This window comes from Rhinolophus sinicus, linkage group LG09, assembly GCF_036562045.2.
Source record: "Rhinolophus sinicus isolate RSC01 linkage group LG09, ASM3656204v1, whole genome shotgun sequence".
Classification (NCBI taxonomy): Eukaryota; Metazoa; Chordata; class Mammalia; order Chiroptera; family Rhinolophidae; genus Rhinolophus; species Rhinolophus sinicus.
Genome location: NC_133758.1, coordinates 3,342,058 through 3,367,986, shown reverse-complemented (window position 1 = coordinate 3,367,986; position 25,929 = coordinate 3,342,058). Strand labels below are relative to the sequence as shown.

Sequence of the window (25,929 nt, the reverse complement as noted above, 5' to 3'; positions counted from 1 at the left end):
CCTTAATCGAAGTTTCAAGGTAGGTCTGAGGGGGAAGCAGTGTTTACCACCGCAAAGTATGCCTTTTTAAAAAGATATTATTTTAAGCTGCCTATTTACAAGAAATGAGACTCAGGAAGAACCTTTGACCTTCCCCCTTAATGCCTAAAAGGTTTTAGATGGAGGAGATACTCAGGAAGGGAGCTGACGTCATAGATGACTGTAGTTTAATAGGAACTCGTGTGTGATGGACGGAGAGGAACCTCACGAGGCCCATGTGACCCTAGTCCTCTGTGTCCCCTTGTTAAGGCGGCCCCGCAAACATTTGTTCACCACACATTTGCTTTTCCATCTCCTTGTGAATTGGCTTCCAGCCCTTTGAAGTCCCCCCACAACTGCCTTTCTCCTAAACGCAAGACGGCATGTAAGTCTCACTGCCTACTCTGTCCTGGGGACCCGTAATCGCAGGGAATTCTGCTATGGACATAAGTGATAAATGTGGTCATTTGCTCCTGTTCATCTGTCTCGGGCTAATTTGATTATCAGTCCAGCCAGGAGAACTTAGAAGGCTAGAAGGAAATTTCCGTTTTCCGTTCCCACAGTGGCGATGAGGAAGCAAACTCCGAGAATGGTGTTCACAGCCTTCCTTCCTTCCTTCCTTCCTTCCTTCCTTCCTTCCTTCCTTCCTTCCTTCCTTTTCCTTTGCACTATTTTGTAATCAAAATGTGACCATGGGTCATCTCAGGCTCACAGTGGAGCCTGGTACCATCCGTTCTTTTCAGTTTGGCATTCAACATCATGAATCACTTATGTTTAGTAGAATTGATTACATCCTAAGAGTCTGGCCCCTAGATGGACAGGTGCATGGAAATATGGATGCAGAATTCCACTCACCTGTAGTTCCCGTGACCTTGGAACCGAGGCTGGTTCAATGTACAACTTGAATGGTATGGTCATTTAGTAGGAGCAGGGGTTCTTTGGGATAACAGACGTTTCTCCCAAGAGGGAACCATGTGGACTCTGGCCCAGTGGAGGTGGTCCTGCTGCCCGCACTGTGATTGTGGGAGAGACCAGGGGCAAACCCCACCCAGGGAGAACCGTCAGAGAGTCACGTCCGGGAATGGTGTGCTTCGAAAGCCCTCTAGGGGATTTGGAGGCTCACAAGCTGTCAGGGTTTGAGTTGTGTTCACCCAAAACTCATGTGTTGAAGTCCTAACTCCAGTAGCTCAGAACGTGACCTGATTGGGATGTAGGGACTCTGCAGATGTAATGATGAGGAGGCCATTCTGGGGTAGGACAGGCCCTATCTCACTGTGCCTGGTGTCCTTATGAAAGGGGGACATGTGGACAGGGACACGCACACGGCAATGCCATGTGACAACAGGGGCAGATTATGTGATACGTGTGCAAGGCAAGGAATGCCAAGGTGCCCGCAACTTGTAATGGAAGTCGGGAGTGAGGCCCGGAACACACTCCCTCACAGCCCGCCAAGGAGCCCACGCTGCTGCACCTTCATCTTGGACTTCTGGCCTCTAGAACTGGAAGATAAGAGATCTCTGTTGTTTACGCCACCCAGGTTGTGGCCGCCTGAGTAAACTAACACATAGCCTGGAACCCTGCCCTAGCTCCTAGGTGGCATTCCATCACGAGGGCCCCCAGTGACACAGCAGGAGGTTCTGTCACCTGCTCAGGGTAACGGCGTGTTCACATGGCCTCTCTTTCGGCTCTGCTGGCCTTGGGCACGTGCACACTTACAGCGAAACACCTGGGTTATCACACTCAGCCCGAGCCGGCCCTGAGGGCTGGCAGTAGCATCAGATGACTTCCGGGCTGTTACCTCACCACATACAGGCCCATACGAGACACAGTGTTTCTTCTCCTGCCCCCAGATCGGATGGATGTCTCTGAAGCATCTTTGTTTTCCAGCGTAAATAGGTCCACTATGGGGCCTTGTCCTCCTTCCGGGGGAGAAGGAGGGGCACGAGACAAGCAATAGAGACATTCAGTGTGACCTCTGAGGGCCTTGCTGGAATATCCTCTTCCACTGCCCTTTGCAGTCTAGGGAGCTGCTAGAGGCTGCAGAGCTCGAGCCCGACGGACCCCACACTGGGAAACATGGTGAGTGGGCCCTGCCACATGTGATGCGTAGGCTCCACAGGGCTAGACTTCCGTTTGCTGGGGGTGTACGTGCTCCGCCGGGAGCCAGGGGGACAGAGAGATGCTGTGTGTGGTCCATGGGAAGCTGCTGCTTAGAGATGTTTCTAGGGGTGCTGTTTGGAGGGACTTGACCGTCATGCTTTGGTGGCTCTGGTGCTTACAAACAATTAAGGGGCATGATTTTCAAGTAGTTTATGTGGTGCCTGGAGTGCAGGGGTGCCAGGCAGTGCCTGGGCCTGGGCTCGAGACACAAGCAGCGACTCTCAGTGGAGTGAACCAGGACTCAGAGCAGCAGACTTCTCCATACTCATGTTTTCTTCCCACAAAAAGCAGTGTTCTTATTCAAACCACAAGGCAGAGCTTGCAGCCGCTGAATGCACAAGGCAATGCACAAGCGAGAGGAAGGTGTGGACAGCCATTCATCAGGTACCGTCTGCTGCCTTTCTCACTAAGGCCTGGACTCTGCTCCCCACCATACACATCAGCGAATCGTTGGGGGAAGGGGACCCTGGGATCTGCATGTTTAAAGTGTACGATTCAGTAACTTTTAGTACATTCACAGACATGTGTAACCATCACCACAGCTGCCTTTAAGACATTCTCAGTACCCCAAAGAGAAACCCTGCGCCCCAAGCATTACTCCCTCCTCCCCTGTCCTGGCCCCCAGCCCTTATCCCTTTCTTACCAAAACCACATCTTACTTTCCTTGCATACTTTGTATAGTGTTGTTTTCCTTACCATCGTTATTCCTAGTCATTCCACTTACACAGGTTAGAATTCTTAACCCTTAGTAACTTTAATATCTAGTAAAAACTAGGAGGTAAGCAACTATGAACTAGTCACATCAGCGGATTTATGAATACATAATTTCATAATTTCTAGAAGTATATGCTTCCTCATAGTATGAATACAGTTTATTTTCAGTGTGGCAAAAGAATGTATTTACTAACAGACTCAAATCTCTTCAGTCTCTACAGTAAAAAGCCAAATGTACCCTGTTTCCCCAAAACTAGGACCTAGCCGGACCATCAGCTCTAATGCGTCTTTTGCAGCAAAAATTAATATGAGACCCGGTCTTATTTTAATATAAGACCAGATATAATATAATGTAATATAATATAACAATATAATATAATACCAGGTATAATGTAATATAATACCAGGTATATTATATATAATATATAATATTATATATAATATACTATATATAATATAATATAGGATCTTATATTAATTTTTGCTCCAAAAGACGCATTAGAGCTGATGGTCTGGCTATGTCTTATTTTTGGGGAAACACGGTATATAAACCTATGTTTAGAAATTAAGGTTTTAGTCTTTTATTTAGAAATGATCTGGACATTTAATGAATATCCATCATTTCACTTAGTATAATTTTAAGGTTCCAAGTTACCAAAAAGGTTTTGAAACTGTTTTTAAGCAGACATATTTTATGAAACAGAATCATTGTTTGCGTTGGAATGAGCAAAATGTGTGTCAGTCAGACGTCAGTGAAGCTGAGACATCAGTGAATGAGGAAATCCAAAGTCACGGAGGGAAGAAGGGGGCGGACAGTTGGCAAGGCTGTTCTGAATTGTGAGGGGCTGGTCGTCAATGCCATGGGGTGCAAAGGGAGGGCCCCATTAGGCCGGAGCAGCTGGAACAGCGTTGCTGCTGAATTTGGAGGCTGGAGGGCTCTGTGTGGTGGAGAGAAGCACTGAGACCCCAGGCAGCAGAGGGACAACGAACAAAGGGCCAGCTGTGGATTTTCAGGGATCTGTGGGGACTCCTGAGACTGCCAGGAGGAAAAAGAACCTGCCTTATTCATGTTTGCAGCTGAGAGAGTTTTCTTAGCAGACAGAGTTTGTGTTTCCTACACGATGCTGAAATGGAACTCATTATATTAGTGAACATGAACCACTACTGGTGTCCTTCAAGACTTTGCATTCATTTATTCAATAAATACTGGGAAGGGTCTCATTCTGTGACGGGCACTTAGGGGCATGGAAATGAGGGAGACCAGCTGCTGGCCCTCGGGCCGCTTACGTTCAAGCAGATCGGATGGAGAATAAGTAAACAAAGAATATTAGGTCGTGACAAGAAAATGAAGGGTGGAATGTACTGGGTGGAATGATGCCCCCCCCCAGAAAAATGCGTGTCTATCTGGAGCATTGAATCTGACCTGATTTGGAAGGAGGGCCTTTGTAGATGTAATGAATTAAAATGGGGTCCTACTGGATTGGGGTGCTCCCTAATCCAATGACTGGTGTCCTGTGAGAAGAGGAGAGGGCACAGAGACACACCCAGGTGGAGGGCAGGTGAGGTGGGGGCACAGACTGCAGTGACCCCTGGGAGCCAGGGAGCACGGGGGGTGGGGGTGGTGGGGGGCTGGAAGGGCTCTCCCCTAGAGGCTGCTGAGGGAGTGGGCCCTCCCTACACCTGATTTCTAACTTGCAGCCTCCAGAACCGGAGCAAGTACATTTCTCTTGTTCTAAGTCACCAGTCTGTGGTACTGTGTTACAGCAACCCCAGGAAACCAGCACAAAGGGGTTGATAAATTCCTGCCCTCTCCTCAAAACTGCCTTGTTCTTGAATGTTCACTTTGTGAACTTTTGTTCACAACCAAGTACAGCCTGCACATGGTGTCGTGCTGCCTTTGGATCCGGGAGTGAGACTGAGCTGAACTCTTCTCTGGGGTCAAACTCCCCAGTCAGTCCCAACTAGAGGCTCCTGGACTTTCTGGGGTATTCAGCCCTTCCAAACGGCATCCTTCATGCCGCGTGAGCCCAGGATGCCCCCTAAAGCTGCACCGCACCGACTTGCTCTTTAGGACTCACCAGACCTCGTCTCAGCAGGAATGTGTGTGTCCATGCAGCTCTGCAGGGGAATGTGCAGAATCCAAATGGGCCTGTCTGGGCTTTGATTTCTACGCCTGTCATGGTGAGATAAAGTGAGCCAGTACAGGCATTTTCCCTGGATTGTAACAAAAGTGCCAGCACAGACAGGGCCGAGCCGCCTCTGTAAAACAATCCCATGGGACCCTAGATGGCTTGGTAAGTGGCATTCTTGGCATCCAAGTTGACCAGCATAGAGTCTCATGGGCGGAAAAAGGTTTGGCTGATGGGCCATGTGTGTAACGGGGAGGAACCAGGCTTGGCCAGGCTGTGGGGGTGGGAGGCAAGAATGCTTTCAGTTTTCTATTCCATTTGACATCGGAAACAAACCACAGCAGCAAAGAGTTCAAGAATGGGTTTTGTCAACAGCTGGCCCCCTCCCAGCCTCTTTGGGGTGCCTGCTATTAATTTAGATGGATGGACTGCAAAAAACAGTCTACCCATTTCAAAGAGCTTTTGCCCGGCTCCCTGAGCTCCTTCTTCCTGCTGCTGTCTGTCCCTGGGAGTCATTTCCTCCTGAATTATTTGCAGCCCCTGGGGCTTGGCTCTGCCAAACCCCCCCTCCGCCCCCAACCCAGCTTAGCTGGATCTGGCCTCATTCCTATCAGAGTAGGCTGCAAGGGGAGCTCAGGACAGCTCATTGGCACCATCTGCTGGACCAAGTTCTTAATGTGCTCATGAATGAGCGTGGCTCACTTTACCTTGGTTTTACCCACTACTTAGTTTCCTGTATAGACATTTTTCATAGTCAATAATATATTTATATTGTTCCACGAGTGTTTAGGTTTATGATTATTGTTTTTGTAGCAACTTAATTGCAATATAATTCACATACTATCCATCCATTTAAAGTGTGCATTTAAATGGTTTTTAGTATATTCAGAATTGCACAATCATTGCCACAGTCAAGTTTAGGAGATTTTTATCACCCAAAAAGACCCTCCTCCAGTCATTAGCAATCACTCTCCATTTCCCCTCAACTCTACCAAACTCTGGCAAACACCAATCTACTTTCGTCTCTCAGGAATTAACTCTTCTGGACATTTCATGTAAGTGGACTGATACAATATGTAGTCTTTTGCGTCTGGTTTCTTTCACTTCATCTTCAAGGTTCATCCGTGCTGTCGCAGATGGCAGGATTTCATTCTTGTTATGGCTGAGTAATAGTCCATTGTATGCATAGAACACATGTTGTTTGTCCGTTCGTCCACTCATGGACACTTGGATTGTCTCCGCCTTTTGGCTATCACGAATAATGCTGCTGTAAACATCCATGTACGAGGTTTTGTGTGGACATATGTTTTTATTTCTCTTGAGTCCATAGCTAAGAGTGGAATTGCTGGGTCATACGTTTAAATATTGCAGGAACTACCAGACCATTTCCCAAAGCAATTGTACCATGTTGTAGTCACACTAGCAGTGTATGAGGGTTCCAATTTCTCCACATCCTCACCAACACTTGCTGTTATCTGACTTTTTTATTTTAACCATACTAGTAGGTAAGAAGTGGTGTCTCATTGTGGTTTGATTTTCATTTCTCTGATGGTTGATGGTGGTGGGCATTTTTTCATGTACTCGTTGACCATTTGTATATTTTCTTTGGAGAGATGTCTAATCAAATTCTTTGCCCATTTTTAAATTTGGGTTAATTCGACTTAGTATTGACTCGTAGTAGTTTTTTATAATCTAGACACATGTTCTCACCTTGGATCAGTTGGTGCCTAGAACGGGAGGCCGGGGAGGAAGCAGCCTAAACTTAAAATGGCCCTAAAAAAGAAAGTCTATTTTCAAAACGTATAAAAATCCACAAGAAGAGTGGTTTGGAAGAAGATAATGAGTTTAGTTCTGAGCCTGGTTTTCTGCTCTGCCCTGAGCCTGGAGCCACCATGGAGGTGGGGAGACGACCTGGAAGGGAGCAAAGGGGGAGGCCCGGGGAGGGGTTGGGGTGGGGGGCAGGTCCCTGTTTACAGGTGAGGTGGGAGGGAAAGAGCAGAAAGCCATGGGCCAGGGGCTCCCAGGGGAGAGTGTGGCCGGTGGGGTCTGAATGATCACCAGTCTTCCATGTTAATTGTTCAGCATGGTGTATAAGTTTCTTTTTAATGTACTCTCGCTTCAGGAGCTGGTGGAAAGAAACCACACAGCACGGCCCAGGATCTTAGTCCTTACAAAATAGTTTTTTCTAATAAAATGGTTAATCACACATAGACATTGTTTAAAAATGACCTCACACTTGTCTCTCTCACCAACACCGCCCTCACACAATATGTAGAGGCTGAGTTACCTTTGTAGGAAATGAACCAACAGGTAGGACTGTATTGTAGGGGAAAAAATGGATGGACGTTGTTGAAAGACACGCTTATGAACTTGGTTTCTGCCTTGGTACAATTCTTTAACATTGAAAATGAAGCACTCGGGGAAAAGATAGAGCAAAAAACTCTATTTCCTGTTCTACTACCTTGGTTATTTTAGCAGCTGTGTTGAATACCAAACTTTCTTGAAGTATTTAAAAGGTTGAAAGTCCAAAACGTGGCATTTATTTTCATGCGTTCCTCCCCTGCCCGGCTCACAGGCGTCCTGTCGCCTTGCTCTCCTGCTGCTGCTTTTAGGAGGCATGTCTGCCCCGTCCTCACCGCCGGCCGGGCTGCTAGGGAGGGTCTTCGAGTACATTGACCTCCATCAGGATGAATTCGTGCAGGTAGGAGAAACTACCCCCGGAAGGCTTGCTGGGGTGCCTTCTGGTATCCGGGTGAATGGTTGTGTGCTGGGAGATATGGGTTTTTTTTCTTGCCTGGCACTTTAATTCCATTGAAAATGCCTGCGACTCCTTGTTGAGTTAAAATAATCCATATGCATTAGCTTTAGGTATGAGCTCACTCCCGGCGTTCCCCCTAGGAAGGGCGCTCGGTGTTTCTGACACCTTTGGTCCTGGCATCTCTGGGGAGCCTCCAGGGAGCTGGAGATGGACAGGAGAGCTAGGAGCAGAGGGAGAGGGGGCTGCCTGGGGAGCAGAAAGTTGGGGTAGCAGGAAAGTTCTGCACCCACAGTCTCACCTGCAAGCCCCCCTGCACCCCTGCTTCACGCAGGCCCACGCCAGAGCCCGGACTCCCTGAGGTTTCCCCGCACTTTGTACCTGAGTCCCCACACCATGTCTGGCACGTGTGCTCAGTATGTGGTTGTAATTTGATCGACAGAACGCTGTTGGGACGATCATTGGACATTTAGGTGTGAAACTTCTGGGTTTCGTGCGAAAGCACAAAGCTGAGCATCCGGGCAGCTGTTCCGAAGCTTGACCTTTGCGGATGCCCTCCTCACTTGGGAGTATGAACTTGACCTAATATGTTGCATTTGCGAAACCCGAGTGTGGTTTCTGATGTAGGCAGGAATTAGTGGAGGGAGAGGAACAGCATGTGGGGGAGCATGTGCTGATTGGGCCTTTCAGCTAAAACCTTCCTCTTTACAACTTCCTCAATGGTACCGACTCATTCAATTTAGGGGTAACTTGGCAGGATCTGCTCGAAAAACTCTAGTATTCAAATGAAAACAGTATTCCTTATGGTGAAATACATTTTTTTTATAATAAAACTGGAAGTGCTACAAGCAGGATAGAGATCAAAGCAAAATAGCATGGGAAGCCCAAGACCAGTCACGAAGTGTGTGGTGGAAAAGTGTGGCCGTCCCAATGTAAGTAAGTGGCTCAGGTACCGGTCCTGGGAGCTCACTGCCTGTTATTAACACCTCAGTATTACCCAGCATTCACTGGGCGCCAAACAAAGTCTTCTTACACGCACAGTCTCTCATTCAGCCCTCATGGAGCAAAACTTGCTTCCTTCCACTACTCCACTCAGTCTGTGCCCAGATGTGTGTGTTTCCCACACGAGAAGCAGTTAGTTGTCAGTTCTCCTCGGACACCAACTGGGCGGCCTCCGCTTTGACTCACTTCTGACACTGTCTCCTGGAGTTAGCCTCACCCTGCCCCCCACTACCAGTCGACTGCAGGCAGCAGTCACGACACTTCTGTCCCACTTGGCCACACATGGGGGCTGTCATGACCCCCTCCTCAGGTCAGGTCATGTGCTAGAACAGCTTGCAGAGCTCAGGGAAACATATGTTTGCCGGTTTGTTGTGTGAGAAAGGACATGATAACGGATGCAGGTGGACAGATGGGGAAGAGGTGCACAGGGCGGGGTCTGGAAAGGCTCGGACCCAGGAGTGTGTGTCCCGGTGGGGGGAGGGGCGCACTGCCCTCCTGGCTGTGGATGTGCCACCCTCCTGGAAACTCTCTGAAGCCCCTGCTTCAGGGGGGGTCTACGGAGGCTGCATCACGTGGGCATGACTGATTGTTACCTCAATGCCTAGCCCCTCTTTCTTCCCCGGACGTTGGGGGCAGAGCTGTAAGTTCCTCGCCTCTAATCACAGCTTGGTCTCTCTGGGGACCACCCCCATCCAGGAGTCCACCAAAAGTTGCCCCATTAGAACAACATGTGTTCCTGTCCCCCAGAAAACCCACCCCTGGGGAGTTAGAGCTCCGTGTCAGGAGCCCGAGGCAGACAGCAAATTCCAGAAGCAGAGATGGTCCCACGTGACGCCTTCATCGCTAGCAGTTATGCAAGTTTGTGGAGCCCTGGCCATGACCTGGGACAAAGACCAAGTACATATTTCTGACTGTGTCCTTGTCACACTTGCAGTAACCTGCAGTGACACATTGTCACCGTCCTTGTGCAGATGGGAAAGCTGAGGTAAGAGAGTGTAAAGAACACACTGCAGGTCCCCCAGCTCTCATGGGCAGAGCCAGATAGGAACTAAGGAGTTTGAACCCTGGGTTACACTACCTGTCAGATGCAGGAGGAGCAGAGAGGGGGGACCACAAAATCTAAATGCAAAGGGACGTCAGGAGCAGCCTGCAGCCTGGCTGAGGCTGCCTTGTGGTGAAATCAGCACGGCCCACGCGGGCCTCGGTGGGAAGCCTAGAGAGAGAGAGTCCCGAGTGGGGCGGCTGCGGTGGCCCCCCAGGTGCTCTGGGTCCTTGATGACTAGAGATGCTGGGTTGGGACCTGCCATTCTTTGCAGTCCTGGCGGAACCACGGGGTCACAGGCCCAGGTGTTGAGGAAGACCCCGGTCCACGCAACCTGCCCGTCTCCCATCTCCTTTTATTAACCTGCCAGCCTGGCCTGCCTCTGGGCTCCTGAGGGCAGCCTCCGCTTCTCTGCCTGTGACTAGGGATCACGAGTTTGCCAGCTCAGCCTTCAAGTCCCATGAAGGGCGCTGGGACTGGCTGCCTCCTGTGCTTGTGTCATGCGCGTCAGCTCCTGTCTTTCCTCCCAGACTCTCAGGGAGTGGGTGGCCATTGAGAGCGACTCCATCCAGCCTGTGCCCCGCCTCAGAGAAGAGCTCTTCACCATGATGAGCTTGGCTGCAGAGGAGCTCCGGCGCCTGGGCGCCAGCGTGGACGTCGTGGACTCCGGCTCTCAGAAGGTGCTGGGCGGTCCCTTCCCTCCCCAACTGCCACTTCTGTGCACTGCGGCCATGATCTTCCGTGGTGGTAGCGACACAGGGGCCTGCCCTGATTTACAAAAAAAATGCCCCCATTATCTCTATCTCCAGTAAGGATGAAAAAGTCCTCCTTCGGGCCCCAAATGAGACTGTCATGTTGATTGCTCATCGTGTCTGGACTTGGGGCTGGGAGGCGGCAAGTGGAGGCCGGCTCATTTTGGAAAGGGCCCCTGTACTAGGCACACCATGCACTCACGGTTCAGATTTCTGCCACCCGTCCTTCCCCTGAAGCCCTGAAGTTTCAACGCATGTTCCTCCAAGGACCCAACCTCTCACCAGAATCCTTGCCTATTACTGTCACTCTGTCACAGACAGCGATCTTAAATCTAAGTGCCCACTGCCACCTGATGTAGCACTGACGAGTCTCTGGACAGACCAGCTGTTTCCTAGCGGCGCCCACCTAAGCTGAGCTCGTGGAGTCCGAGTTTGCACCGATGGGCACATTCAATTAATTTTCCTATTTGTCAATGTGTATCCAAGGAAGTGCTTAGGTCTCACATTTTAATTAAAAGTGACTCATGGTGCCCACTTTGGAGCTAAAGGACGATCAGCAAATGGTGCAGACTCTACAGGGCCCAGGGGTAGAAACAGGGCTGCTGGTGTCATGTCTTTGAATTTTCTGGAAGAACAAAACAGCATTTTTTTCTTTTTTTTATCAATAAGCTATATTCTGTATGTAGCCGTTAATATACATTATATGCAACTTCTACTAAAAAAATCTTTCCAGCAGTACACAGTATATGAAGTGCAATGTTATATAAAGTATAATTTTATGCTTTTTATTATCTAAAGTGGTAAAAATAAATTGCAAAAAGTATTAATCCTCTGAATCTACTGATTACTTTCTAATCTCAGGAAAAAGTTACCTGAATAATAGGGACTATCTTAAAATGTATCTAGTTCTATGACATTGTATGTCAAGGTTAACTTTTAGGGCAGAGATGGATGAGGGCTTTTGTGAAGTTAAATGCTTACAGAGCCTATGCTTCAAGTTTTGTCCGTCCCATAAGGATATTTCATATAAAGTTGCAAAAGTTACTGTTTGCAAAAGGTCTGATGTGAGGCTGAAGACAGGAATTTTCCTGGAGATAAGAAGTGGGTGCCCAGGCAGGAAAAGCAGAGGATCTCAAAATAGCGTTTTTAAAAAAATGTGGCCCATTTTCCTTCTGCAGCTGCCTGATGGCCAGACTCTCCCAATTCCTCCTGTCATCCTGGCTGAACTGGGGAATGACCCAAAGAAAGCCACCGTGTGCTTCTACGGCCACCTGGACGTGCAGCCTGCCAGACAGGAAGATGGGTGGCTCACTGACCCCTACACTCTGACAGAAGTGGACGGTCAGTGACGCAGCCCCAGGGGACTGCTGGGTTCTTCTGAGGATGAGGGACGGGTCACAGGGCTTAAGAACTTAAGACGTGCCTCCCATCCCTGGCTGCAGGTCCGAACCTGTCGTTAGGAGTGGACACTATGCTGCTCTCACAGTCTGCAAGCCGGTCCAGTGAGGCTGATTTTCTTTCCTTTGTGAAAGGAACTGTGAACCTCTGTGCCCCCGGGTGAATTAACTCCCCAGGATGGGGTCCTTGGGTTGTGAGGAATATAGTTGTCTCGGTCACATATTTTCTTTTAAAAATACCAGATGTAATCTTTTTCAAAGGAAAGAAGAAGGGTTAACGGAGATGCGCATGCACCCTGTTTTCATTCTTCTGCTAATTGTAAAATCTCAAAATGAGAGGCTATGGTCCATGACATTCTGCAAGAAACCCCCCGGTCCTTTTCAATGAACTTGGATCAAATAGCTAATTATTGTTCAGGCCAAAGGTCCTGTATGTTTCAAATTAGCTTGTATATTCTGCCTAGCTGATGGCTATACTATTTGTATATAAGGAGTCGTACTTAGCGATTTCAGAGCAACACTTGTGCCTGGAAACATGGAAAGCACAGTTCAAGTGATTACCCATGAAACTGCCTTTGTATTTAAGTCACTCTACTGGGTAGAGGTGTCCATGCCTTTCTAAAATTCTTCCTCTATTTTTAAAGGAAAACTTTATGGACGAGGAGCAACAGACAACAAAGGTCCTGTTTTAGCGTGGATTAATGCTGTGAGCACATTCCGGGCCCTGGAGGAAGTAGGTGCCCAGGAAGAGAGGGAGGGCAATGACGGTGATGACAACACAGGCAGGGTGCTGTGAGTCACTCACTGTGCTCCAAGCTTTCAGCTGAATTATGTCCTTTACTCTCCCCAGCAGTCTTCAGAGGTGTGTATTATGATCACACCCATTTTACAGAGGAGGAGAGTGAGGCTCCGGAAGCTTGGGGAACTTGCTGAAAGCTTCGCAGCTGGCTCGGGCACAAGCGCTGATGCTGTTGACCACATTAAAAATGAAACACAACAAAAACCATGATAAGCCCGTGGCTGAATTACTCTCTGCTGGTCCGTCATCTTCCTCCAACACTTAGCAGCTATTGGCTTGCGTTTTCTTAATCACATTTTGCCAGCAAATCCTTAGGCTTTCCAACTACTGCTCAGCAATTGTTTGCTTGTTAAATGATAATAAAAAGCTTTCAATATTAAGGATTCAGAACTTTAGCTCAACTTCCTAAGATGCATAGAAATGTGTGCAAATGATACATTTGAACAAATCATTATCCCCACATGCCCTTAACCAACAGGACTGGAGGTCACGTTTTCTAATACATAATCCCCCACTCAGTCTGCCTTTGTTAACCTTCAGCGAGTTGATCCCGCTAATTAGAACTAATCAGTATGTTTGTGCTGTCATTTGTCTGCGTATAATCACTTTGAGAGCCCCCTATGTGTGTCTTCTGCTCCAGGAAGAGACTTCGACCTCTCTTCTGTGCGTGGCTCTCAAAGATATGAAGTTATAAATTATAGAGATACAATAAGATCAAAACCAAAGGGGGAGAAGGGCACATTGTCAAAAATTTAAAGGAGCTATTCCGTGCCCTGATATTAACTAGACAAAAATTCAAGTTCCATTTTGCTGCATGATCAAAGCCTCTGAATAAATTAAAAGGCAGATTGAACTCATAGCTGAAAGATAACAGACACTTGAAATACAAATTAGCCCGGGGCTTAAACATTAGACAATCTTTCAAAGGAAAGAGTTCTTTATCCTGCTCAGAATTCTGAAGACAGAAAAGAGATTTGTAACTGAGTCACCTTTCTTGAAAAATTCCTTCTGGGGAGAAAGAAGAAAGTGCCTCTCTGCGGTGGCCCCAGAGGGCTTGTAATGCTCCTTCTTCTTCAGTGATATTCCTCCTTCTTTAGAAATTCCTTCCCCACGTCCCTTCTCAGCACTACATTCATGGATCATGTTGGAACGCACACACACTGGGCATGGCCTCGAATTCTCCTTCACGATCTTAGTTAAAACTCCCTGGCTATAAACAGCTGGTGGAAATGTGAATAATCCATATATTGAACACATATAAAAATTTAATGTATTTGTGTGAAATACACACCAATCCTGGGTTCTAAAAGGCGACTGGACAAGTTGTGCAATGTTTTGACAGAATGGTTTGTTCCACTGTTAATTCAGGATCTGCCCGTGAATCTCAAGTTCATCATGGAAGGGATGGAAGAAGCCGGTTCTCTGGCCCTGGAGGAACTTGTCAGAAGAGAAAAGAACCGATTCTTTTCCAGTGTAGACTACATTGTGATTTCAGATAACCTGTGGCTCAGCCAGAGGAAGCCAGCACTCATTTACGGCATGCGAGGGAACAGCTATTTCATGGTGGAGGTATTGGCAAACCGCAGTGACATCCAGGCAGGAAGGCATCTTGGGGGCTTGGAGGGGAGGGGCGTAAGCTCTTGTGAGAGCGGACAGTTCTCCCCTGAAGTGTGACTGGGGGCTGCAGAGGCCTTGGCACTGGGTGATGGGTTCCAGGAAGCCGCCTACACTGGGAGGAGATGTGCGTTGCACATTTTTCTGGAGAGAGGATTCAGAGGGGTTGTGACTCACAAGCCCAAAGCTTAGGAGCGACAGCGGTGGAATTTGGAGGCAGGACAGCAGCCCCTGGAGAAGGAGACTGCCTGTCAAGTGCAGGGGACGCTGCAAGGGGAACAGCACCGGCTCCTGGGGCCTGCCTGCCGCTCCTGCATGGAGGGGATGGGGCGCCGGCATGCCGAGGCCTGCATCCGAATTCCAGCTCCTTCGATGGCCATACAGCCTGTGTAGACACCCTCACCTCTGAGCCTTGGTTTCCTTACTTAGGAAGTAAGCACAGTAAGCCCACCCCCCAGGGGTGCTGTGATCACTAAGTGTGACATCTGGTCCAGGTTTGACACATAGGCTGTTTCCTTCTCCTGTTCTATTAGTACAGACAGCCCGTGATCGAGCACACAGTGTAGGATCAGAAGTCCCTCCCTGGGAAATCATTCCTTATAACACACGCCCCAGCCATGCCTGGCTGTTGTGAGAATCCAGTGGGGTGCAAAGATGAAGCACTCGGGTGTTCGTGTGCACTTGAAAAACAGTGTGTGCCCCGAGTGCGGCAGAATGATGCTGCTGAGCCCGGGGGCTGCAGGCCCTGCTCTCCAGGCATTTACTGCCAGGGGACACAGGTGCCTCAGGAGATGACGTGGGAGTGAAGGGGAGAGGAAGCAGCGATGGTCCTTGTAGAAACCTCGCTCAAGACATTCGGCCGTGAAAAGAAGGACGAGACTGGCTGGCGGCTGGAAGGAGCACAGGAGCAGAGCACCTTGAGGAGGCGGCAGGAAAGCTCCGGCGGGTGGGGTGGGGGTGGGGGTTGTTTGTGAGATCAGGGGCACTGAGGGGTGGGGTGGGGGTGATACCCTGAGCCCAGTGCAGGAATTCGTCTCTTCTGTGAGGGTGGAGGCCAGTTGCAGATGCAAGGTGGAGTCGCAGAGGTGACAGTTGATCCCCTGCAGTTGGCCTCTCTTTTTTTCCTGTTGAGTAGGAAGGATGTTTCTGGGCGGAGAAGTGCTTGTTTGAAGTGGTCTCTGTGGGGGGGGGGGCGGAGTGGGGGGGGGAGCATGAAGAAGACATGCCGGCAGGATTAGGGTGTAGGGTCACCGGTCCATGTGGCCCGAGGAGTTCTGCGGCTGTGCTCAGAAGCCAGGGAGGGAGAAGGCCCAAGGCGGCAGGGCTGACCCAGCGGTGACATCATTCCAGAAGGTGTGGTGGAGGAAGTAGGGCAAAACACATCAAGACGTTGACCACAGAGAGGTCGAAGTGATAAAGAGTGGCATTTAAATTGAACAGATGGGCGAGAGACAGGAGGAGCACAGGTGGGGAACTCTTGGAGGGTTCAGGGGACTGGACGTCTTGATGCAGCCAAGAGCAGGTGGCATGTGGGATGGTGACCAGGAAGCCAGCAGGAGAGAAGTTGTGACCAGAAGATGGGACAGGGCACCTGACGATTTCAGAGGTGGGCTCTGCAGACCCCACAGTGCTTTGTTAGTATTACTTCCTAATCAAATCAACGTCTTAAGCTAAAGTGACTGAACGGAAGTCATCTGGTAGCACCTTAAAGATGGATCAGGCAGGGAAAGACCAACTGGGCAGGAAACACAAGAGGAAATGAATTGAAGAGACAATTAAAAAAGGACTCATTAGACCTTGGTAACAGATTGGGAATAGTGTGTGTAGGAGAAATCCAAGATAATTTTAGGGTGATAGATTTACAGGACTGGGGACTTGTCTTGTTTGGGAAATGGGCGAGTTGGTGGGAAGTCATCGTAGGAGAAGATTGAGTTAACTTCTAGAGCTGAATTTCAGAAAGTGGGAGCAGAGCGAAGTGCCATGCACTGCAAGCAATGAGAATGTATAGGTCTGGTGAGTAGGTAGAAGGTCAGACCTCCGGGGACGGACGTGTGAGTGCGGAGGTTGCAAAGGAAATCCAGTGAGTGAGTTCTCGGAGCTCTGTGTATAGAGGAAGAATGCACCCCGGATTAAGCTATGTGAGTGGGAGATAGAAAGTAAGTTATTAGAGGAGACAGTAATAGAATTGCCCTGTCTTGTAATCCCCCAAATTAAATAATGAAATCTATCATCTATCTATCTATCTATCTATCTATCATCTATCTAATCTATCATCTATGTGCTTATCATCTATCATCTACCTATGTGGTCATCTATCTATAATCTACCTATTTATTCATTCATCTTTTCTATCTACCTGCTTTATCATCTATTCATCTATCTGTCTATCATCTATCTGTCTATCATCTATCATCTATTTATCTACCTATAGACAGAACCATGTTTGTGGCACTGGGGGGAGCTCAAGTCAGTTTCAAGGGATTCTGGACACAGTGGGAAATAAAGACGCTGCCAGTCATGCAACTGGAAAGAACGAGAAGTGACCTCAGGTTGCCCACCTGAGTCCTGAGGGCCCCCGCAGGACACGTTTCCCACCACATGGAAGCTATTGTTAAAGCAATGTTGGTGGTCAGCACCTGTCTTCTGTTTGACTTCTCTTACAGGTGAAGTGCAGAGATCAAGACTTTCACTCAGGAACCTTCGGTGGTATCCTTAATGAACCAATGGCTGATTTGGTTGCTCTTCTAGGTAATGTCTTGTTTCATTTCACTTCTTAAACATCAAGCAATCTACTAAAATCTAGTTCTATCTGAACCTGTGTGTCTCTCCTCCCTTGGTTTCCAAGCCAGCTCTGAATAAGGTCAGAGTAGAAGGAAAAACATATTCTTAGCTTCCCCCGCTCCCTTGGCTAAACAATCCTTAGGCTTTTTAAGTCTGTGTTATTCCTTTTCATGGACTGAACCACTTCCTGAATCTGACCCTTTTTCTCTTACTGGATAGTGTGACACATCTGGCCGTACTCAAGGATAATAGTATAGCCCTGAAAGCCTTCTGGAGAAGCATCCAGAGATGGTGCCAAATATATCGGCACCACTTGGCTTCCTTTTTCCAGGTTGCTGTGGCCCAAGTGGCACAGAGACTCCAATGGGTTTACTCATCACGCACACTCCTGACCTCCTATAGACTGCCTGGTGTCTGCAAGTAGAAGTTAGGGGTGTGTGTGTGTGTGTGTGTGTGTGTGTGTGTGTGTACGCATGTTCAGAGAGCCCACGTTGAGTTACCCTGGGGCTCTTGCCTACATCAGGACTGCCCAGCAGCTGGGGGGATCCTGGGGAATTGAAGGAAGCTTCATCTTGCAGGAGTCCCTTTCGCAGTCCTGGCAGGGTCACTGCACTTTTCTATTCATAATTTGGTCTTCTTTTTAAAAAGGACGTTCTCAGGTTACATAAGCTTCAGACTGCATAATTCCTGGGCCTGTCTCACCTGCACAGAAGATACCTTTATACAAATTTTCAATGTGCCCCTCACAACGTGGGGCAGACAAACTGCCAAACAGCATGTCCTCTACGGTGATCGTTCAGCAAAAGTCTCTCCTTGTTCCATGTTGACCCAGCTCTACCCAGCCCCGCTCCCTTGCATCGCCTTGGCCTTGGCCGTCTCAGGGTACTGTCAGCCCACCTGGCGTCCTGTCGGGAAGCTGCCTAAAGGTCTTCAGCTTCATCTTCAGTTCTAGGGCTTCCTGCTCCTTCATTCCCCAAATTAAATAATGAAATCTATCTATCTATCTATCTATCTATCTATCTATCTATCTATCTATCTATCTAATCTATCATCTCCAATTTATCATCTGTCTACTTATCATCTATCTATCATCTACCTAGTCTATCTATCATCTATCTATCATCTATCTATTCTATCTGCCTATATCTATCTATCATCTATCTATCATCTATTCTAGCTGCGTATACCTATCTATATGATCTAACTAGTCTAGCTAGCTATCATCCATCTATCCTTCTATGGCCTTCTAGTTTTCCTAAAATATAACTCATGGACAGTATTTCCCATGCTTGACAATTTCAGACAGAATACAACAAGCCATTTTCCTTTAAAGTGTTTAAATTGTTTCCAGAAGAATTCAGATAGCATGCAACTGAATACTTTTTTTTGGAAAAACGATCAATTCTGTATTTTACCAGAACTAATTTTCTCCTCCCTAGGTACGGCATCTTCAGGTCTTTATAGTGCATTTCAATTCCCCCAAGCATGATTGCTGCTTGCCATCTTTCTAGACTATATGGTTTCACACAGGCATAGAATTCCTTTTAGCCCCACAGATGTTTATTGCTTTGCTAGGAAAAGTCTGCTCAGGGTCACGAATGGAATGAAAAGCACAGGGTTTCACTTTCTTTAATTTTTGAAACAAATAATCAATCCGTAATAAAGTGGTTCTGGGTTGTGCCCTCTGTATAGTTTTGGTCGACTTTGTGTAAATACAGAAGGATGGAAGGCTGAAGGCTCTATGTGGACTGATGCATTACACCTGCTTACTGGCCACCTGCCACGTTCCAGGCACCACATGAATGCTGGGATGTGACCTTCCATCTTTGAGGTCACCGTCTCTGACCACACAAAGCTAAATAACAAATGTGACCCCACATGGGTGGACCAACGGATGGCTTGGCTCTGTGTAGACACAATGAAAGCCAAGGAAAAAACCTGACAAAAATCTACAGGGATGGCGGTGGTGCAATAGGGTCCCCAGCGCTGTGAGACGATCATGGAAGGAACAGCCCTGAGGGTTGAGCACAATGTAAGGGGAAGACTTTACTGTGCTGCTTTTCAACCACATCCTCCTGACTCCCCGCCGGGTCCCCCCAGGACTTCACCCAGACTTGCATAACTGCAGTTTGGGGACAGTCATGCAGATTGCTGGGCAGGCATCGGCCTCCCCACGGTCCTGAGCTATTGGATTCCCCTCATTTCGCCCATGAAACATTGTATATTAGATAAATACACAAATCCATGGGTCAGATTCAAGTTAAGAAACCAGCCAGGCACCGAGTGACTGGGACTGGTTGTCACTGACGTGCGGTCCCTCTGTCACCCTCATCCAAACCAAACCAAACCGCACAAAACAGCACACTGCCCACCCCCACAGCACAGCCACGCAGCTCTCCCCTCAGCGTGTGTCCCCAGACTGCTGGACATTCTTGAACGCAAGGACACCGGTGCCTGTGGACCCATGACTATGTTTTTACCCCGCACTTTGCTACTGTCAACTCTAATGGAAAGATTTGATAGTGCTTCACAGTAATTCTGGCATTGTCATAATCACTAAGACTGGAGCCTGTTTTGATCAAGTGTCTTTACTTGAATAAAAGTCCCCAGATGGATGGAGGAGGAATTAGCTGCCCTGGAGACATTTTCCATCATTTATGTTAGTCTGCTTGCTAGGTGCTTTGTATCTTTGGTAAGTACCTTCTCAAGAGGGTGAGAGCGGTGTTTACTAGATCTCAAATCTGCTTCTTTTAGAGATGTTCTTTGGGAATTTCCCCGATTCATATTAACCCCAAAGTCTTTCCTGAAGAGCAGACTACTGTACCCGCTTATCGCTACGAAGGCTTTCATTGCATGATGTGTACACTAGACCCTGAGGACAGTATGCTTCTGAGTAAAGATGAGTCCTTGTCACATGGTTATGGTGGGCGGCTGGAGAGACGCTGAGAAGGGATGATGGTTTGCGTTTCTCAGGACTGCATGTACATACACACACATAGATATTTAACATCTTTCATAATGAACATATTTTTAACTCAGGATGAGATGAACCTTTAAAAAAGGAGCCTTGTTTATGATACAAAAGGTGTAGTTGAGAGCTTGAATGTAACGCAGGTAAGTTACGCCCAGTTAAGTGTATTACAGATCCATGTTTTCATCCATGTTTTCATCCCTCTGTTGATAAGGTAGATGTTAAAACGGGTCTGACACAGGCTGCGTCTGCCTGATGACCAGCTCCCTCCTGCGACCGTCACCTCCAGGAGGAGTTGCTGCCCGTGGCTCTGCCGTGGGGACCAGAGCCAGTCCCAAGGCCTGTTGCCACCGCAGGAGAGTCACCCACGGTCCCAGTGCAGGGCCAGAGGCTCAGCACCCTCATGACATCTGTGTGGCTTTGTTTCCTGTGTGTATCTTGTAGGTGGCCTTGTAGATGCATCTGGTCATATTCTGGTCCCTGGGATCTATGACCACGTGGCCCCTCTTACGGCAGAAGAGAAGAAGATGTACGAAGCCGTTGATCTGGACCTAGAAGAATACCGGAATAGCAGCCAGGTGAAGACATTTCTGTTTGACACCAAGGTATGTCCGCAAGACGAAGGGTGTCTGACAGCTCCTGCTTCCCAGTGCGGATTGACGGTGCTGCGAGTCTGTACATCTCAGCACCCAAAGCAGCTGTTCATTCTGGGGCAGGTTTTCACTTTCACTGCCCCCTCCCCCACATCTAGATCAAGCAGACCTTAATCTGGGGTCCATAACCTGAGGGTCTATAAGCCTTCAGCCAGTGAGCTGTGCATCTATCTGTGTAAAGATTGAGAATAGTCTGCAATTGTTCCACCTCCAAGACCCCTCACTGTTCACTTTTCTGATGAAACCAAGAGCCTTCAGGGCTGCTCTGTAAATTGCTATATCGCTGCCTCGGTGTCTAAGTCAACCTGGAGCCAGAAGCGTTGGTGAAGGGCCAATTTAGATTGTTTTCTTGTTCCCTCCTCCTCCTCCTCCTTCGTTGTACCTGCTCTGGTTTTGGGAGCTATGGCTGCTTCCTGGGGGAACTGCCGGGAGAGGGAGAAATCATGCTGAACAGGGTAGTAGAGGTCATTATTGTGAAGTTTGTCTCTCCCCTCAGACTGGCTCTGCAGTGGCCATAGCAAGAGAGAAAACTGGCTCGAACATCTGCCGTGTTCTCTGACACCTTCTGAAAAACAAATGCATTTAGTACACACGCGGTCATTGCGATGATTGAGGATAGAAATGTATCATTGACTCAAATTTCTGGAAGGGCCCCTTTACCATCCGTTTATTAACTGCAGACTTCAGAGCTCAGGCGACCAGGGGTCTTGTCAATGGGAGTGGGTTAGGCAGGTGACAGCAGCTCAGGACCCACCCATGTCCGGGGGGAAATGTCCACGTGTATTATTAGTCCAGACATATTTAAGTCAGGTGAGAATTAACTTGTCACAAACGGTGTCTCAGGTGGGCAGAAATGGGTGATACAGACAATCTAATTCAACTGAGCTTTAATTAAACATTCTTGTATACAGTAAAATAACTGTATCTTAATTTAGGAGGAAATTCTGATGCACCTTTGGAGGTATCCATCTCTTTCTATTCACGGGATTGAGGGCGCGTTTGATGAGCCTGGAGCTAAAACAGTCATACCTGGCCGAGTGACAGGGAAATTTTCCATCCGCCTAGTCCCACACATGAATACGTCTGTCGTGGAAAAGCAGGTAACGGGTGCTCGCTGATCCCCTGCCTGGCAGCACCATTTCTGATGGCGCGTGACAGTTCAGGGAGCAACTCCGCGGTTGGCACTGAAATACCATTTTTAATTTCCCCCAGTACAAAAGGGACTAGAACAAATGTCAACAAAATATGTAATTTTTGTGTGGTAAAAATCTCCTTCTTCAATTACGTGCAATTACCGTAGTCAGGCAAATAAGCATTTGGAGTTGGAGTGACTGGAAATTTTCAAAAATTAAATGAAGCTATAAAGGCAAGATTGGTTTTATGTACAGATGAAGAAACGGACCTCCTACAGCTGGATTGAGCCAGAAAATCTCCAGCCTCAATCATTAGTGTGTCCACGCATCTGAAATGAATACTTTGATAGAAACCATTTTCATGGAAGTGTTATCTGGAAGGAGTTATATGTCTGAATTATCCACCTCATCAGTTTACCTCAAGTGTAACAGGAGGGCGACTCTGAATAAATGAGCTCATGAAATACCTCATCCCAACCTTCTCTGTGCCCCTGTCCTCTTTCATCTTCTTCTAAGTGCTAATTACGTTCTAAACTACCCTCTCAGCCCCTCCTCTGTTTCCTCTCCCCTCCTTTTCCTTCCCTTTTCCTCCCTTTGTGGAAGTATTGTCCCTTTTTCTCACAGCATTCACATTCCCTGAGGTCAGGACCTTGGCTGTTTTGCTCACAGCTGTATTCCCAGCCCTTAGAACCCTTCTTGCCACATGACGGGTGCTCAGGAACCGTTTGCTGAAGGAACGAATGGAATAAATGTTTCAGAGTATGGAGTTTTTCTGGGAGGCTTTCCATAGTGGTAACTGGGAAGAAGCCAAGGGAAAAGAGAAGTTCACTGACAATGAGGCTCTTTCACAGCTCAGTGTGGAATTATTCCCATTTTTCATAAATTTCGAAATGCTCAATGTTCCCAAAATATTCATTAAGGTACTGATAATCCAAAATTGAGTTGTACTTGTATTATGTTTCATAATCACCAAACATTCATAATATTCATATTATTCATGTTATCCATAATGTCATAATGACCCACACTCATAATAACCAAACATTCACAGTCAGACACTGAGGTGAGGATGGGATGGGGCAGGAGGGGGAGTGAGATCCAGTGTTTCTCCCACTGGGTGAAGCTCTCAGTGCTGGAGACCCGGGGTCACTCCATGTCAGCCCTCTGGCAAAACCAAGGTCAAATCACAACAGGTGGACATGGTGGGTTGGGATCTCAGTGTTTCTTGATGAAAGACTACTATCTATCCACTGTATGAGAGAAGACCTGGAAAATTTCTCTTCTAATTGACAATGTGACCTTTTAGGTGGAGCGGCATCTCCAGTATATATTCTCCAAAAGAAACAGTTCCAACCAGATGTCTGTTTCTATGGCTCTAGGACTACTCCCCTGGACTGCAAACATTACAGATAATCAGTTTCTTGCGGCAAAAAAAGCCATCAAAACAGGTTGGACTTAAAGTTACCAGTTTACAATGGGACGGGGGGGGGGGGGGGGGAAGGTTCCTGCGGTGGGGGGGGCAGTGGATAAAGCAGTCACATTTAAAACTTTGGTATTGGCTGTCCTTTTTATACAGACTGTATTGCTGAGCATAAACTGTGCAGGGCTCTTTGTATACACTATCTCTTGAATGTGGTCTCTCTTTCAAACTATCCTGTACTGTACTCACCCTTCTGTGAATATGGGTGCCTACGTGATGCGATGAAGTAAGTGAATGATGTGTGCACTGTTTATTTCTGGAATTTTCCATTTAATATTTTACACTGTGGTTGATCATGGGTCACTGAAACTGCGGAAAGTGAAACCATGGATAAGTGGGGACAATTATTAGGGGCCATACCCCTAATAATGGCGGAGCGGGAACTTGAGGTCCAGACCCCCTGGGAGCACTAACTATCAGGGTTATCAGTGCATGGGACACAGACGTGAAAAATTAGAGGATAAACCCACGACTTGGAGCATGTCTTTTTACATCATCATTCCCACGGCCCCCAACTGTGGCAGTATTTTACCAGTAAAATTTGGGAGTGAAGAAAAGAGGAACAGAAGTTAGGCAGGTAAATATAATGCCAGCTGAAGAGAGATGTGTGATTGAAATATCAAGGTCAACGAGAAAGCGTGGTATAGGTCAAGGGAAAGAGTGGCGAAATGCAAGTACGGTCTGAGTCTAGCTAATGATATCATTCCAATTTTAATTTCCTATTTTTGGCAATTGTGCAATAGTTACCTGAGGTGTTAACATTGGGGAAGGTAGGTAGAGTCAATGGTACACGGGAGCTCTGCATTATTTTTGCTAACTTTTCTGTAAGTCTGAAATTAGTTCAAAATTAACATTTTATTTAAAAATATTTTTTAAAAGTAAGTGGTTGTAAAGAAGGCAATCACAGTTTTCTTCTTTATTCTATTGACTATTTGAGAATATAAATTGCATGACAGCAAGATGCTTACTTACCCCAGGCACCTAATGTACTGGTGATTGCTGGGGGGTAGCCTTATCATTGTTCTATTCAGACGCCTTCTTTTCCTGTGTTTCAGTGTTTGGAACAGAGCCAGATATGATCCAGGATGGATCAACCATACCGATTGCCAGAATATTCCAGGATATTATCCAGAAGAGTGTGCTGATGCTCCCGCTGGGCGCTGTGGATGATGGAGAGCACGCTCAGAATGAGAAAATCAACAGGTATCAGCGGGTCCTGTGGGGCTGAGCTCTCGCTGCCCCAATCCCAGGGTCTCCATCCATCCCCTCCCCAGACGCCACACTTTCGGTTGAATTTATAGCCTCAAATCTTCCTGTTTAAATTGCAGACTAGTTTTCCCATCATTTAAACGAAAGTAACACTGTTTCTCTTCTTCTTTTATTAGGTGGAACTACATAGAGGGATCCAAATTATTTGCTGCCTTTTTCCTAGAGGTGGCTCAGCTGCATAGTAATGACAGGAACAGTCCAGCTTAGATCTGACCTGCTGACACATCCCCTCTCCCACACCCCTGAGCAGGAATAGAGCCTAAATATCCAGAGAATTTGGGTCAGTAAATGTTTCCCCTCCCATTTAAAGTGTCTTCGGACATTTGGACCAGTAATAAGGTACTTTACAGGTACAGCTGTTGGATGGTTTGCTGTCCCGTTGCCGCCTTCCTAAAGTCACAGCTCCTTCCACGACTTGATTTCGCCAAGTTCTGCTGCAATAGCACCTGAATTGGACTCATTCTACCCTCAAGCACAAGGACGATTCCTCGCTTAGACTCTCCCCTTGCAATTTGATTTGCGAAGTCACTCTAGTTTGCTTTCCAGGTCCAGAAGTACTCATGCCACATAATCACTCCAGCCAATGACAGTCAACACTTGCTTCACCCTCGCTTTTGCCACATCTTCCTTGTATCTTATTAATAAAACTGTGGGTCTCCACCACTGACTTCCATGATGTCCCTGTGGTTCACTTTTTGAGGCGTCACTAAAGCAGGAACCATGTTAACCTCTTGCTTCCCCTTCACTTGTTTTCCTGCTTCTGAAAAGCTCTGAAATGGAAATGGTCAATATCCATATCCACATGCCATTCGGGATTCCTGTGTGAAGATGGGGCCTTTTTTTTCATCCCAAGCCTCTTGACCTTTGCTGTTGAGGATGCCAACCGACCCCCTCCCGTTTCCTGTTCTTTCTTCCTCCCCATCAGTAAAGCCCAGCCCCCCTCCTCCAATGTCTGTGCCCATGTAAATTCACCACAGCAGAATCAATCCTGATAGGATTTCACTCAGCCCACTGGAATTTTCCTCAGTGACTACATCTAAATTGCTCAAAGCTCTTAATAGCATCAGTGTTAGATAGAGAACTAATCAACCCTGACATCAGGAACACATTCTAAATTTAAAGCCATCAGCTAATGTTGCATTCATTCATCATTTTAGTTAACCATCTTGTTTGGCTTGATTGAATTTGAAGGTGTAAACAAACAAGAACGTAATTTTTCTAAGGCTGAGTGTGTAAGCAAATCAATTTAATCTTTATAAA

General features: G+C 47.4%; 1 protein-coding gene across 6 annotated transcripts; it reads left to right on the top strand.

The window, feature by feature from the left end:
* Positions 1–25,342, top strand: CNDP1 (carnosine dipeptidase 1). Of its 6 annotated transcripts, none has more exons than XM_019715478.2 (12): positions 1–19; positions 7,597–7,722; positions 10,351–10,500; positions 11,751–11,913; positions 12,614–12,702; positions 14,137–14,337; positions 17,046–17,130; positions 20,579–20,739; positions 21,723–21,887; positions 23,227–23,368; positions 24,456–24,603; positions 24,786–25,342. In XM_019715478.2, the coding sequence occupies exons 2-12, from the start codon at positions 7,639–7,641 to the stop codon at positions 24,874–24,876; spliced, it is 1,479 nt and encodes a 492-aa protein (XP_019571037.2). In that variant the 5' UTR covers positions 1–19; positions 7,597–7,638; the 3' UTR covers positions 24,877–25,342. The 6 variants fall into 6 exon arrangements, with proteins under 6 accessions (XP_019571037.2, XP_019571029.2, XP_019571020.2 ...); XM_019715470.2 differs by lacking the exon at positions 1–19 and adding an exon at positions 1,940–2,097 and having other exon boundaries at positions 12,614–12,675; XM_019715461.2 differs by lacking the exon at positions 1–19 and adding an exon at positions 1,940–2,097 and having other exon boundaries at positions 20,579–20,712.
* Positions 25,343–25,929: the final 587 nt, after the last annotated feature.

Bases quoted from the DNA above. Each gene is read 5' to 3' on its own strand.
- CNDP1 (XM_074339833.1), top strand. The intron at 7,723-10,350 runs GTAGGAGAAACT...CTTTCCTCCCAG, and splicing joins ATCAGGATGAATTCGTGCAG to ACTCTCAGGGAGTGGGTGGC. The intron at 11,914-12,613 runs GTCAGTGACGCA...CTATTTTTAAAG, and splicing joins CACTCTGACAGAAGTGGACG to GAAAACTTTATGGACGAGGA.